Raw genomic sequence first — 15,751 nt, forward strand, 5'->3', positions numbered from 1 at the left:
ACAGTGGTGGGATTCAAATATGTGAACAACCTATTCTCCGTGTGGATGCCGCTTCCAGAAGTCCATTCTGGGCCTGGGCAACAAAAATTTAGCTACCGGTTCTGCCGAAGTGGTGCGAACTGGCTGAATCCCGCCACTGATACTACATATCAAGATACTGTGACTTTTACCCAAAGGCTGCTTTTGCTTGGTTTATTCTAATGGTCTGGTGACAGCTTTTGGCACAATTCAGTAATGTCTTTGAATGTGGAGCAAGGCTGGGAGACTAAGTCTTATATTTGCCTGAGATGAATGGGAAAATGTTGACTACTGTATTGAAATAAAGGCAAAGTGAAGTTTTGTGCCATCCACAGTGTTTGCAATGTAACTGCTTAAAAAGGAATTTAAGAATGAAGAAAGTAGATCCTTTTCTACCAGTCTAAACTGCATCAGGCAGACTGAATAGTTTATCATTGCAGGATATGTTGGGGATCCATGCAGACTATAGAAATTGGAGATATTTTAATCCTGCTAGGCAACAGTGTTCAGCTGTCATATATATGGTGAGATGTTACGAGTTCCAGCAGTTGCTATAACAAAGTGTGCGCGTGCACACACACACACACACACACACATAATATGCTTATGCCAGTCTGTTTGTAGACAGATGGGGACTTGAATGGGATAGAATTTTCTATCACAGTGCTAAACATAAAGTCTTCTGAGAGGGACGATAATGAATGCCATCCTCAGTGCCAGTCCAGCCAGCTTTCCTATATTTCTATGAAAGTTTAAATAAAAAAGACAAAAGTGAAAGGATAAATCATCTATAATTGTTGATCCTAATTCTTATAGGCATATATACTACCTTATTTACAAGATGAAGGGAAGACTGCCCCTTTGTGGTGGCCATCTACATATTTTATTCATGCACTTACTGCTGAATATGCACTTGAAGTATTTCTAGATATGATATATTTTTGCAGTTGATTGGCAAAGAAAGGAAACAATAGCAAGTGTAATCATTAAATGTGTGTGTGTGTGTATGTGTATGTATGTATATGTATACACACAGACACACATATATATCATATTTCTGAACTGCCCATCTCCCTTGGATGTACAAATGTAGTCTGATGAAGACTATATGGTTGAACTCTCTTGTGATTGGTTTCAGGGAACACGTGTGTGGCTGCAGGAACTGGATTATATGCGGCCCTGCACTCTTGGATCCTGTGCTAATGGCTCCATGCTCTTCACTTCAGACTACGGTGAGGTAAGTGAAATTTAAGACTTTAATGAACCACTGGAGAAAGTACTCTTGGATAATTCTCTTGCCCATTTAAGCTAAAAAAATTTAAAAAAAACATTTGGAGACTCAACTGATACCTCCTAACATGTACCACCTAGGATGGCCAAGTGTTAAGTAATGTCATCTTGCCTGAACAGGCATATTTTTCTTAAGACTTTGCTCCCCACTCTCACTTGCAAATTGATTTTTCTGAATTGCTATTAAACTCTTTGACCCTGAAACAAAGCACACAAGTTCTCAGGAAAGACGGCAACACACCTTAGCCAACTGGGGCAGGCTCTTGAAGCCTTCAAGCCATTCACAATAGTTCTGCAGTTCTGCAGCTGGCCAGGTTTGAAATTGGAGATAATCCTGTATTAATACCTCAAATTGGTCATTTTCTCTAGGCAAATCCTCGCCCTTCTGAATCTCTCTGATGTATTGGGGAGGGAGGCCTGCGTTTTCCCCTGCGTATATAAGATAAGATGACCTAATGCAGATCAGTTATCTTTTAATGTGACCTAACTGCGATTACAGCATCTCAATGAGGCTTGCTAAAAGAGCAATAGAAAGATGGATATTCTTTCAGTGTATGTTTTTTTATGTTAGCAATTTACTAGTACAGAATCAAAGATGGAGATGCAGGAGTTTGATATAGTGTCCCTGTGGCAACTGACAATCCATTACAACATTTACATGTTTGAAGCATGAACCAAGAGCAGAACAGCCTGAGCGATCCAAATCGTAAGACTTTTCTACACTGGACTCTTCAGCTGTGTGTAAACCAGTGATAAGGAAGCCAGTTTAAGTAATCTGTTTCCACATTTCAACCTTTCCCTCTGTTTGTCCACCATGCAGACAGGTTAGTGTTTTATCTGGATCACATTAACCATGATTGGTGAAGTCCCCCACCTTTTTTACCATTCCTGGACTGATAAAAAAAAAGAGAGAAATCCTATAAATCTCTGTGAAGCGGTATATAAGTCTAAGGGCTAAGGCCTATTTTCCTGTCCTGAGGCCTAGAAAGTAAAAGTGGCAAAAACGTATCAATTTCACCTATTTTCTTTTTTTTTAAAAAGCAGTTTTTCATTGTTTCACTGGTTAATTTATTTTTTAAAAAATGACCAGAGGACAGTTACCAATGACTGGAATAGAGAGGGTGATCCTGCCAAGTATATAGTAGCCAGTTCCAGCAGTGTAGGCGGGGCACAATAGAAGAACTGCTGATTGGAATCAGTAGAAGTAAAAAAAAATACTTTTGTTGTATAGCAGAAAATAATGGGCATAGATTGCCTTTCCTAGTGGGCTAGATGTGGGTGACAGAAAATGTCATGTGTTGCTGTCCTTAAGAACTTGTCAGTGGCCTTTATTCACAGTGGGTCAAGCAAATTAATTCTTGCTCGTTATTGAATTAGATTATTATAAAATGTTGTGGATAGGGCTACCCTTGAAAAACTGCAACAAGCACAAAATGGACTAGCAGGATTCTTTTGCAGAGATGTTCAGCATCAAAGGCTCCATTTCCTATTCCACTACTTTAAAAAGTTTAGTTGATAGGAATATGAGACAGGATTTTGACTGCAGCAGCATCTGGCTTATGGAGTTTTTTTTTTCCAAAGAAATTGTACTTGCTCCATCCCTGATAGTTTTAAGTGGTTGGTACTATAGTGTTTTTTTGTCTTTAAATGGTAGTGTATTGATGTCTGCATTCTTCATTCTCCCTGACTTCTAAATTTGAACTTGATTCTTTTTTAATATTACTCTAGTGATTTTCTTAATTTTGATTGCTTGGAAGTTCTTTCTAGGGCTACCATATGAAAGGTTTGCTTAAAGGACGTGGGAATACAAGAAATTGCATGTTTGCAGGCATGCACATGATTACTAATTGACTTACCTTGCTCTTGATGTACAAATTTAACACAGGTCCTTTACTATCACATCTAATTCAGCAGATGATAATCATCCAGGTCACAGGGATAGGCAACCTTGGCTGTTGTATGACTTGTGGACTTCAACTCCCAGAATTCCTGAGCCAGCATGGCTGGCTTAGGAATCCTGGGAGTTGAAGTCCAGGAGTCATAAAAGAGCCAAGGTTGCCTACCCCTGATCCAGGACATATGGTCATTTTGCAGTGTGGCATCTCTCAATGCAATCTTTCCCTTCCCACTAGGTGTTCTGCTATCCCTGGGCCTCTCTGCCCAAAGAAAAAATCCTGCCAATGCATCAGTCAAGTGTAGACGGTGTGGAGGACATGTCCATGCTGGGAGACCTGCATGAGGCTGCCATCTTGCTCAATCTGCACCAGCGCTACAAGCAGAACCACATCTATGTGAGTGAACAAATTAGACTGGTGGCCCTGCTAATCTCTCCAACAAAGTGCTAAACAACATCCTCAAAAGAGAAGTTACCTGCATGGCTGTATCCTCATCCTATGATAGGTAGACTTGACATCCAGGTGTGCAGGAGCCATAACTCTCTGAAGTGTGCTTTGATGTCTTTGGGTCATGAGCACAGAAGCTTGGGTTAGAGACCTCAGAATATTTGGACAGCTTTTTAGTAAAACTAGGGCCATGCCAATCCGTCAAATAGAATCAAATAGCAGAATGGATTGGTGGCAGATACATTACATTTTTGAATACTGTATCCATCCAAGTTTTAAAACAATGCATGTAAGTTGAAACACAAACATAAATGTTCATATCCATGCCAGATTTCAGCCTTCTTTCCCAACTTTAGTTTTCTATTTGCAAAGAGAAAGAAAGTGCTTTTACATAACATACCCCTTTCCTGAATTCTAAGAAATGGCACCCATAGTGCAATCTAAAGATTCTGCCATCTAATTCCTCCTTTTGGCATTAAACATCCAATTTCTACCTATTTCTGTAAATATGGATGGAAGATGAGGAGGAGCAGATAAATTCTGCATCAAGCAAGATGGCTGCGAGATTATCTGGGAGCGCAAGGAAGGGGATGAGGCATATTCCCTTATCTTCTTACCTGTGCACAAGCGTTCTTAAATTCTGATGTTGAAATGTAGATCTTAAGTCTGTTGCATCGCAACGGTTACTAAGGCAACAAGGACTGAAGGCATTTTATATTCTAGTAAATGATCAATTAAATGACCTATTTTCTGGGAAGCGTCTTCTTTTTGAGCAAGCAATGGACTTGCGAATAATGCATTATGCTGTCTAGTGATAACCTATTTGTTTTTTTACCATTTGCACCCAGCTTACAATTGGACTCTCACTCACCTCTCAGCAAAAGTTCTTTATAGTCCAGAGCTCATAATCCACCAGCTTTTGGAGCTTTGATTTATCTGCTGCTCTGTTATATCAGATTTTTTTTCCTTTCCTTTCCTTTCCCTCAGAAAAGGAATGAGAATAATAATATTTACATCATGCTCTTTCCAGATTCAGAACCTCCACATGCATTGTCTAAGGGCCAGATAGAATTACAGAGGTGAACCTGCATCCATTTCTTATATGTTGCATTGTGTGTGTGTAATATCTGATGCCAGCTGCTCTACACATAATGAGATGAGATCACTACATTGCTCATTTCCTTGGCCCTGCCAGGCAGTGCTATGAAGGGGGGCAGGAGGGGGGCACTAAACGATTTATTGCTTGTGTTAGTAGGAAGAAAACGGCAGCAGTTCTAGGTGTCTTAAAAAGTAACATATAGCAATCCTATAATACTTGGGATCAGCCAGAGTGAATATTTATGCAAAAGGCTTTTTGTTTTAAAAAGCCAGAGGAAACATTATAGGGGGTTTTGTTGGTTTTTATGTTTTGTTTTTGGGGAAAGGGAGATCCAAATCTTCCCTTAGGGGAAAGAAACTGCAAAAAAATTAACAGATTTTTTTTTTAAAAAAATAGTTTTTATTTACTATTAGTCATTTCTCTAAGGGAACAATTACAAGATGTATGAAAAATCGTGTAACTGTGCACTGCTTGAATACATTGTGCTTGCATTTCCTAAGGTGGAACAGTTTATTAGTTCAAAAAACCACCATTGTAGTGGAAAATCATTGATGATCAGCCAGTCTTGCTTAAAGGGGAATTTCTTTCTAAACAATCCCAGGCGTTTAATCATCATTCAAACATTCAATAAAGAACATGTATTATAGCAGTAGTCCATAAGAAAATCTCAGTTTGAAAAGTTATTCTTGGCTTCTAAAGTTCTATTCTGCAGATTTGTACAAACTATATTTTCATCTATTAAAGAAGATATTTTGGTCTTCATCCTGAATTTGGCTAATGAGTTCATATTGTATTCTGGTCGTCACGATACTTTAGATTTATCTATTGCCTTAGATTGTGCAGACCTTAATAGCTTCCTCCAACAATGTATTTTTAGAAACCTTTAATGTACCCTCTTACATTCCTTTTTTTTAATGAGCTGACAAGGCTTCATCCTTTAACATTTTACTCAAGATATTGTTTCCACTTACACCCATTGATTTCTCCCCCGTCAGTGATGGAATCTCCATTCTCAGATAATAGCTTTTGATGTTTTTTTTTTAAAAAAACCCAAATACCTCCTGGTCAAAAGCTCACCACTGAATCCATGCTGGTTCTACAGATCAAGCTACATATTATGCAGAAGGTGTTCAATTTGCTCAACTCTCATCAGAATCTCAATGTATTTTCCCACTATGGGGCATAGCTGAACAGAAGTGGCAATTTCCATGTTAAAAACTGCCTGGGAGAAATAATGAAACATGCTCATTATCATGATCCCCCCATAGTACCATTACAAGAAGATGAAGGCTAGGGGAGCATCTAAAATTTGTCATAGTAGTTCTGCATCTCTGGGAGAGCTTAATCAAGGATTCTGATCTTGTTCAAAACACTGTTTGCTTGCCTCTGCAAAACAACTGAGAAGGGTATTTGTAGCATAGGGAGTGCTCTGCTGCAGTTTTTAAGCTCAAGCAGACTTTTTCTTAAAAATGCTAATTGAATAAGAGAGACTTTTATTATGATTTATTGTGCATATCGTGTTCTTCATTCGGGAATCCCAGAGCACTTTAGAAGAACACTTTTGACTGTTTCAGATTTAATAAAGTTATCATAACTTAAAGATCTCAAGTACTTAGGCCATAGCTATGACTACTGTCATGGAGTCCGAAGATAGTTTAGTTTAATAGGGGAAGTTGCCACTCATGACTTGGTCATAGGATGAATGCATGAGGCTGATGGGTGTTCCTTTCATGTCCTGTTCTGCTCCCTGTTGAGATCTTTAATTTAAAATTATATTTCAGTGGAAAAAGTGTGCTGAATAACATGAGAATATCTTTTCAAGTGGTGAAGAGTAGTGCCATGCTAGTTGAGGGATGATGAAAGTTGCAGTCACATGTATTTTGAGTGTAGTATATTAAGAAAGGTTGTATGGAAAAACATTAAAATAAACTTGTAATAACTACCAGCTTTGTTGCAGTTACATTTTTAATACCATAAGGAAACAAGAGGGTGAATCATTCTTTTCATTACTTGATATTCTGTAAGTCTGAAGAAGGCTTTCTATTTATTCTTTAATGGCCTCTCTTTTTTTTCTTAATAATCCAAATCTTTATTCATTCTTCTTCTTGATTGGGGTGCCTGACTTCTGGATACTTCACTATTCTTTATGTAACACGAAAGAGGCAACTAGGGTACAGTCTAATTGCATAATTACCCATAGTTCTGCCAACTATATTAAGAAAGGTGGTAACAGAATATGGGGAATTTTATAACTTAAGCTACGCTGGTAGGACCTCTAGTTCCATAGATTAGAAAAGCATAAAACTGTGGAAAGTTGATATAGGAGCATGGGTACCAATTTCTCTTGGTTATTGAAGAATTAATTGGAGGTCACATACGGTAATACACCAGGCTTTGGGTGAGTTGATTGCTGGGTGGCAAGGCCTGTTCACACCTATATACCGGTACATATGTGTACACAGAAACACACATTTTGCCCATATTGTTCTTTTCTACACCAGAGTTACCACGTGTATTAAGTATTCAGGTAAGGTTTTTCACTTAATCTCAAACCACCCCTCCCCTTCTACAGCATTTCTAATAAAGGTTGCTGGATCCTACCATACAGTAACAATGGAAAATGCAAGTGAGATCTCCCATTCAGGATTTACTTGCAGTAGACCAGCGGTTCTCAACCTATGGGTCGCGACCCCATTTGGGGTCAATCGACCATTTCACGGGGGTCGCCAAGCAAGGCTGTCCGCCATTTTTTTCCCTTTTCCGGCGGGTTCCTTACCTCCCTTGAGCTGGGCCAGCTGGTGGTCGGCCTGCTCCGTCTCTGTCACTTGCCAGCTACCCCTCGGCCGGCGCAGGGGGCGGAACCACGCATGCGCGGCGCTCACAGGCAGGGAAAGTCCCCGACTTACGACCGGTTGGGTAGTCCTCGACTTACGACCGGTTTAGTCCTCGACTTATGACCGGTTTAGCCCTCGACTTACGACCGGTTGGGGGTCGCGGCATTAAAAAGGTTGAGAACCACTGCAGTAGACCAATCTAAGATCTCTTTTCCCAGAGCAAACAAAGGCAGAAACTTTAATGTTTTCCCTCCCTTCCAACGCCTCCATGTTCTTTGGAACTAGCATTCAGCTACCTTGTTAATTTCACAAAACACACTTCCTTCCAAATTGTCCGTTTTTAAGAATTGCTTTGCCTTCCTTGCCTTCCCTTTCAGACAAGCATCGGTTCTATCTTGGTTTCTGTGAATCCCTACAAACCCATTGCTGGGCTGTACGATGCATCCGCCATTGACTTGTATCGACAGCACTGCCTGGGGGAGCTGCCCCCTCACATTTTTGCCACCGCCAGTGAGTGCTACAGCTGCCTCTGGAGGCGTCATGACAGCCAATGCATTCTGATCAGGTGAGAGAAGTAATGAGGCCAGAAGCTGCTCCTTCCCAATTTGTCCCACTTCTGGTACTGAAAGATGGGTGGAAAAACTTCAAGACTCATTCTTGGCATTATGAATTCCTTGATTTGCTTGTCTTGGGCTGTCTATTAACAGCGGAGAAAGTGGAGCAGGAAAGACAGAGAGTACCAAGTTGCTGCTAAAGTTTCTGTCAGCCATGAGCCAGTTCTCGTTGGGTAGCTCTGCTTTGGAGAAGACAACCCACGTGGAGGAAGCTATCCTGGAGAGCAGGTAAAAGGAGCTTCCTATGTGTGGGCAGGCAATGGGAAGATTGTTTCTGAAGAGCCACATCATGAGAATGACGTGACATTTGACATCCTCAGTATCGGGGGCATACAGTCCAAGGGTGCAGCTTTTATTCCTCCCTTTCGTGTGCTCTGTTGCACAGGAGCTCTGAGAAAAGGCAAGTTTTGTCAACATCTAAATGGTCTCTATATCAGTGGTGGCGAACCTATGGCACGGGTGCCAGAGGCGGCACTTGGAGCCCTCTCTGTGGGCACACATGCCGTTGCTCCAGCCTTGCCTCCCCCCGCGACCCCCTCCTCTCCAGCAGCCCCCCTGAAGGAGAGTCGCCCTCGAGCGTGGCCCACATGGAGCAGCGCAGCCAAGGACATGGCAGCCAGGCAGTGTAGACAAGACTCTGCCCTCACATCCCATCATGCAGTTGATGCTGCAGGATGCGGGCAGAGGGTGTGGCCACCATAGCGCTGCTGGGCTGTCTGGGTGATCTGCGGCGGGCCCTGGAGGCGGTGAGTGGTCCTGTGGGCAGGTGGGATGGGGGGCGGAGCGGGGGCGGAGCAGGGAGGTGGAGCGGGGGAGGGGCCAGTTTTTGGGCACTCGGTCTCTAAAAGGTTCGCCATCACTGCTCTATATCATACAACCAGGCTTGTATTGTTGAAAAATGTATTCTGTGTAAACGTATCTAATATTTCTGCCAAACAAATCTAATTTTCCTTTTTTTTCCACTAAAGCCCAGTCCTGGAAGCTTTTGGAAATGCCAAGACAGTCTATAACAACAATTCTAGCCGTTTTGGCAAATTCATCCAGCTACATTTTTCCCAGCACGGACATATCCAGGGAGGGAGGGTCACAGACTGTATCCTTAACTTGAATGGCAGCTCTTCAGATATTGCTCATCTCTAGTTTAAAAAAGAATGGAACCAATAAATCATCTGTACAGTTAATTTATAGATGGCAGTGATGAGGTAGCCTTCTGAAAATTCCATAAATGAGGGCGGAGAGATTACACTATAAATGCTTTTTATGGAACTCTCCCAGCTCTCCATCAATTGCTTTATTCTTTTTCAAAGTTCAGCAAAGTTTAACTCCTTAGATTTAGGAAACAAAACATCTCTTATGTTTAGGTACAATAATATTCATTTCCAAGATGACTTGCCAGCTATCAGAGAATATGTTTATAAGAGAGTCTTAATGACATTTATTTCTTAACTTCTTGCTCAGATTTATTGGAAAAGGTGAGTGAAGTTTGTTCTGTGTTGTTTTCCCAACACTCCTCTTGATATGAATGATGCAGAAGCAGCCAGGGAATGATACTGAATCTAGCACCAATGTATTCACAACAAAACTAGATTATGCCCCTTGCAATTGGCAAATGTTTTATTTAGTTTCATTTCTAATTAATTCTTTATCGTCTCAGAAACAAGCTTCCAGAGCACGCTTCTCTTTTCCAGGATACAACTTCTCTGTTGTATTAATGTTGCTCAGTGTGAACAGCTACGCCCTGCTTTGATTCAGGCATTCCTCATTTCCAGTGCATTTTATTTTAGGACTCAAAAAGTCAAAGGAACGTTTTTCTGGAAGGAAGCATATGAGAGTCTAAAATACTTCCCCTTCTGCTTGCAGTCAGGCAGGCAGAGACTAATGACTAGATCAGGGTTTCTCAACTTTCTCAACAACTTTAAGATGTGTGTCTAACTCCCAGAATTCTCCAGCAAGCATATTGGCTGGGCTGCGGAATTCTAGGTGTTGAAGCCACATATCTTAAAAGTTGCTAAGGTTGCAAAATGATGATCTAGATCAGTGGTTTTCAACCTGTGGGTCGGGACCCCATTTGGGGTCGATCGACCATTTCACGGGGGTTGCCAAGCAAGGCTGTCTGCCATTTTTTTCCCCCTTTTCCGGCTGGTGCTTTACCTCCCTTGGGCTGGGCCAGCTGGTGGTCGGCCTGCTCCGTCTCTGCCGCTTGCCAGCTACGCCTCGGCCGGCGCAGGGGGCGGAACCACGCATGTGCGGCGCTCCCGGGCAGGGAAAGTCCTCGACTTACGACCGGTTGGGTAGTCCTCGACCTACGACCGGTTTAGTCCTCGATTTACGACCGGTTTAGTCCTCGACGTACACCCGGTTGGGGTCGCGGCATTAAAAAGGTTGAGAACCACTGATCTAGATGAAACAAGCAAAGAGGCAGCATGAACACATTCACCAAAACAAACCAGCCTGCTTTACAGCCCCTATTGTGTAGGTACAGCCGTAGGAAAACTTTGATGAAAGATAGTGCAAGTTTTCATTCTTTACCAAAGATGCAAAAATTTGTTTACTTTTAATGAAGCACATAGTTTGATACACAACAGGGAAGAATAACAGACCATGATTGTGATGTGGAATTTAGATAAGATAGATAACCTTTATTGTCATTTTTTTTTTACTGTGGGCACAACGGCACACATCAAAAATGAAATTTAGTTGCCCGCTCTCAAAGTGAACACATACATGACACACACCTAACATACTATATACAACATATGTATAGACCCACACCCTTACTCCTTCCTGCATGGATATCTGCCCATTTAAATGAAAAAAATGTGGGCACCGTTCAGGATTTTTGTATATTGGTGGTAAAGTAAAAAGGCTGTGAACCCAACTTGCTTCATTTTCCTCAAAACACCCAAACTTGGTGCATATAAATATTGGGAGTGTTACTCATGTGTATTGAGTTTATGCTAACTTGCTTTCTGTTTTCCTTTTACAGAACAGAGTGGTTCACCAGAACCCAGGAGAACGTAATTATCATATCTTCTATGCATTATTAGCTGGTGTCAGCGGGGAACAAAGAGGTAATAGTACTTCCCAAAGGTGCTCATTGCTATGCAGTGGATGCAATTTAAAGTGGCTGTGCTAACAATAATCCCAAATGACTTGGTGCAAATGATCTACAGATTTGCATTCTCCCACTGGAACCAGCCCAATTCTATTTGGAAGAAACCATTGGGGAGTGGGGGTGGCAAGGTTCAGTGGTGTTGCTTTTGAATGATAGTATTGGTCTTTTGGAACAGCCTCCCAATAGCTATTCAGTTGGCTCTCACCCTAATTGCCTTCTGGAAGTATTTCAAAACTGAGAGGTTTTTTACAGCTTTGGGGCCATTATTCTTATTGATAACCAGTGTAGGGATTACAGCATTGATGTAATCTGTTCCTATTGGAAATGCCAGTTATCATATGAGCCACTGTACCCTGAACCAACTTCAGCTTCCAAATAGTCTTCATGTAGCACATGTTGCAGTAGTCTAAATCAGGAGTCCCCAGCCCCCAGTCCATGGATCAGTACCGGGCCGCAGCATGCCAGCAACCAGTCCACACAAACAAGGAAAGCACCACCTGTGGGATGCACGAAAAAAACCTTTCTCCATGGAACCGGTCTCTGGTGCCCAAAAGATTGGGGACCTCTGGTCTAAATAGCTGCTGACAAGACTGTGAATCCATTCCAAGTAGAACAACAATAGGTGCACCATGACCTATAACTGCTATTCAAGCAGGAGCTGTAAGTCCCAGAAGGACACCCCGCCCTCAAGTTATAGACTTGTTTCCTCAGATATAGCCTAATGAAATACCTCTGGACAGAGAATCTTGATAAACAGTAACTCTATGTCAATCTTCCGAGTGGCGAATTCAACATTAAAGAAACTCCATGACCTTGAGGTGCCATATGAGATACATTTTTATTGAATACACATCCCGGCACTGAAGAAGTAAAATCAACTATAAGTTTCCTGCGCAAAGTTCTGGTTAGTTACCAATAGCTTTTCCTAACCCCCACCCACCATGCATTCACGTTGGCCAATCACATTCTTTCTGTTTGTTAAGGGAACGATCCACTTCTCTGCCAGACACCTGCTTTGGATGACCTTGGTTCTCACAGTCTATGGATGGCTTCCTGAAACTCCCATTTCTTTCCCAGATTCCTGCTCCCCCCTGTTTCTGTGGCAGGTTGAGCAGCTATAGAGATTAGCAAGCATCTTAGCAATTCAACCGTGACACTCTATCTTGCTAGAGGATAAGAGAGGAAAGAAGTCCAACCTCTGTGGCACCTTACAAGAGAATATCTACCAGGCCAACTTCTCCTTCCCGGCTGCTAGTTACTAGAATCAAGCACGGGGGTGGGGGAGCAGAACCATCCAATCCTCAACTCCCATAGGCAATCCAGAAGAAAACTATGGCCAATGGTATCAAAGATCATTGAGAGGTTCAAAAGACTGGGTGCACTATTCTCATCTAGGTCCTGACAAAAGTAACCCATTAATGTAACCCATATTGTCTCCATTCCATGTTCGAAGCTTGAAGCCTGACTCAAAAGCATCCATGTAATCTATTTCCTCTGGAGTGCACCACAGTTGACTCCCAACCCCCACATCATCAACCTTTGCCGAAAACGGAAGTATGGAGGCCAAGTAATGGTCTAACAGCTCTGGATCCAGGGAGGAGCTCACCTTAGTTAGGGGGGGGGCTGCACCACAGCCCCTACAAGGCCAGCAGCATCATTCCCTCCTACAGTGAGACATTAACAATTTCCTGGATTCAGAAAGTTACCTCTTCCCCATTTGCACAAAGGAGCAAGGAGAGGCATAGATCTAGTCCACCAGTGACCGAGAATGTTCTATAGAGCATCCTATCCCACTTTATCCAAGGTCAAAGGAAATCCATGTCTCTAGGCAAGATAATGATCCTATCACCACTCTGGACCGTGTCTATGTAATTCATTCTTCTTGCAAATGAAATGAAAGCAAGGGAGCCTCAAATTTGTTAATCCAGCTTCTATTTTAAGCTTTGCGCGATACCTGAGGGGCTAAGAGGGCTGGTGATAGTATTGCATCTGATTATATTTCCCATCTTAGCTCTCTTCTAAACAGTGGTGCAGTTCCAAGTTCCAGTGGTGAGATGGGATTACTCCTCCACTGACTGCATTACAGTATACCAAAACTGAGCAATGACCAAAGTTCTCAAAATATCCCCATATCAATCATTTTCTGTCCATTGACTAGGTAGGACATGCCATTCCAGGCAGCTATTACTAGAGAGAATATGTTTAGGTATGCAAATCAAGGGACCAGACAAGATACTGTTACTAGCCAGCAAGCCGTCACAGATTGGCTGAATGTTTTCTGCATCCTGCTATTGGCTAGGAAAGGCAGAACTGATTGGCTACCAGTTCTCTGTGAATCCTATAGACTCACCAATGTATAATCAGGTCTGATTATAGCATCTTGGTGTCAGCAAATATAGCAACTAAGATCAATCCTTGCTTGGTTTTTAAGTGGAATTAGGAAAATAGAGAAAATGAAGCCGTTAATTTATGTGCCCTGACCTGCAGTTCATCCCTTCTTGCTCTGAATTCCCATAACCTGGATGTTTTGCAGGGTGATTTTCCCCCCAGAATTATCTTCTTTTCCTAAAAAAGATGGAATGAGTCTGTCAGCTACAGTAATCTGCTATGTCTTCTCAGTTACCTTTTTCTTCTATTGCTTTGCTCTGTCTTATAAATATGTTCAGATAAATGTATCTGAAAGCCTGTTTCCATCTTAATATGCTATATTTACCATAGCTGTAGATTTATAGGAAAAGCAATATGTTGCTTCGGTAACAGGAAAATGTTACTAGAATTATTTGTGGACTTACATTAAAATTCATGTAATGGATGAGATTTGCCTATTTAAGCTGATAGATCTCAAAGTTCATGACCAAGGCTCATGTCCCAGCATTATTTATGGATATCCCTCAAGCACATGTCAAATACTGTGGAAATCAAACTGAAATTAGTATTATAATATGTAATGATGGGGAAAAAAACATTGGAAAAAGATCTGATTCTTCCCCTGGTCAGCCTCTGATGGAGATTCTACTGACAGAATAATCAGGAAGGTATTGCAGATTTGCAACTGTATTTTTTAACATGCCAATAAGTAGGTTTAGAGGTGTTTTCCAATTAAGTGCCTGGAAAATATTGTAGCCTATGAGATAGAGGTTAGTTTAGACCGTATTCTCACCTTGAAGGTAAACCTGTCATTCTTAAATGAAGGCAGCTTCACCGAGTCACATTTTGAGCAACTGCAGCAAGAATAGATGCATGAATCCTTTATCTACTACGAAGATTTTTCACTCAAAATTCATCCTCTTTCCAGATGAATTTACCAGCCCAGGAAAAAAAATGTACATTCAAACTGAAGATGCTGTCCTCCCAAGGCTGGTATTCATTAAAAGAAACCAAAGAAAACTATTTGTCTCACTTTCATACATTTATATGTAACAATGCTTTCCCCATAGGCAGAATCCTATCAACTCTTTCTTTTGCTCAGAGGAACACTTTAACTGATGGACTGATTTTATGCCATCAAATGGGTGTTGACTTTTAGCGACCGTATAAGTGGATTTTCCCCAGAAGTAGAACACCTGACCATCCTCTCTTCTCTACATCAGTTTTATTTCCCTGTAGGCAAGATATTTATTTCAGCAGTGTTGGCCATGCACGGCTAACCAGTCTACTGTTTTGTGTGTTTTGTTTCATCCTGCAGGGTTAAACTGGGAGTGTTAATATGTGCCACTTTGGGGATCAGAATATATATTTTTTAAAAAGCAAGCTGCTTAATGTTTGCCTTTGCCTCATGTTTGCTGGTCTCCTTTCTCTACGTCCATTACTTTTGCATCTCTTCTCTGCCTTTCCACTCTGGTCCTTAAGTGTTCTATTTCTCCTTCTGGGAGCTGCTTTTCTACAGAAGGTCTCCACTTGCTGGAACCCAAGAATTATCGATACCTCAGCCAGTCTGGCTGTATAATTAACGAGGACCTGGATGACCGAGACATGTTCAGCAAGGTTATGGTGAGTCTCTTCCTTGATTCTGGGCAAAGTTTGATGGATGGATTTCTCTGCTCCCACTTTTTTTTTAAAAAAAAATGTACCAGTTATGTCTTTTCATGAAGACAGATTGTTTGGGGGGAGCAAAATGCCCATAGGCCAAGAGGGTTTTGCATTCTTGAATGTGGCGCCTGATAATGATGTGCTTTGTTTAATGACAATTAAGAGTCTATTTAGACTGAAGTAATGTAATTTGAAGACAAATCTCATCTTCCCACCAGTATTTTGTCTTTCTGGTTCTTGAATGCCTGCTTTATCACGTCTGTTCCTTTTTACTTGGGGGAAATATGTAAGGGAATCATTTAGTCTGCAAAAATCTGGATACTATTTTTCAAGGTGGGGAAAGTGAGAGATAAAGTAATCAGGCATTTATTATTTATAGAGTGCTTTAAAAGCAAAGTCCTGCATAGAAG

At 41.4% G+C, this 15,751-nt stretch overlaps 1 protein-coding gene across 1 annotated transcript in view; it reads left to right on the forward strand.

Annotated features, from left to right (window-relative positions):
* The window catches only part of LOC107286771 (unconventional myosin-X), an 83,302-nt gene that overhangs the window by 12,859 nt on the left and 54,692 nt on the right, over nucleotides 1–15,751 (forward strand). The window contains exons 3-10 of the mRNA XM_029284002.1: nucleotides 1,157–1,255; nucleotides 3,441–3,599; nucleotides 7,961–8,148; nucleotides 8,291–8,425; nucleotides 9,166–9,290; nucleotides 9,656–9,669; nucleotides 11,184–11,268; nucleotides 15,199–15,302. Of these exons, the coding sequence (XP_029139835.1) occupies nucleotides 1,157–1,255; nucleotides 3,441–3,599; nucleotides 7,961–8,148; nucleotides 8,291–8,425; nucleotides 9,166–9,290; nucleotides 9,656–9,669; nucleotides 11,184–11,268; nucleotides 15,199–15,302 (909 nt within the window). The remainder of the gene's footprint in view (nucleotides 1–1,156; nucleotides 1,256–3,440; nucleotides 3,600–7,960; nucleotides 8,149–8,290; nucleotides 8,426–9,165; nucleotides 9,291–9,655; nucleotides 9,670–11,183; nucleotides 11,269–15,198; nucleotides 15,303–15,751) is intronic.

Source organism: Protobothrops mucrosquamatus, unplaced genomic scaffold (assembly GCF_001527695.2).
Source record: "Protobothrops mucrosquamatus isolate PMUCROS unplaced genomic scaffold, P.Mucros_1.0 scaffold324, whole genome shotgun sequence".
Classification (NCBI taxonomy): Eukaryota; Metazoa; Chordata; class Lepidosauria; order Squamata; family Viperidae; genus Protobothrops; species Protobothrops mucrosquamatus.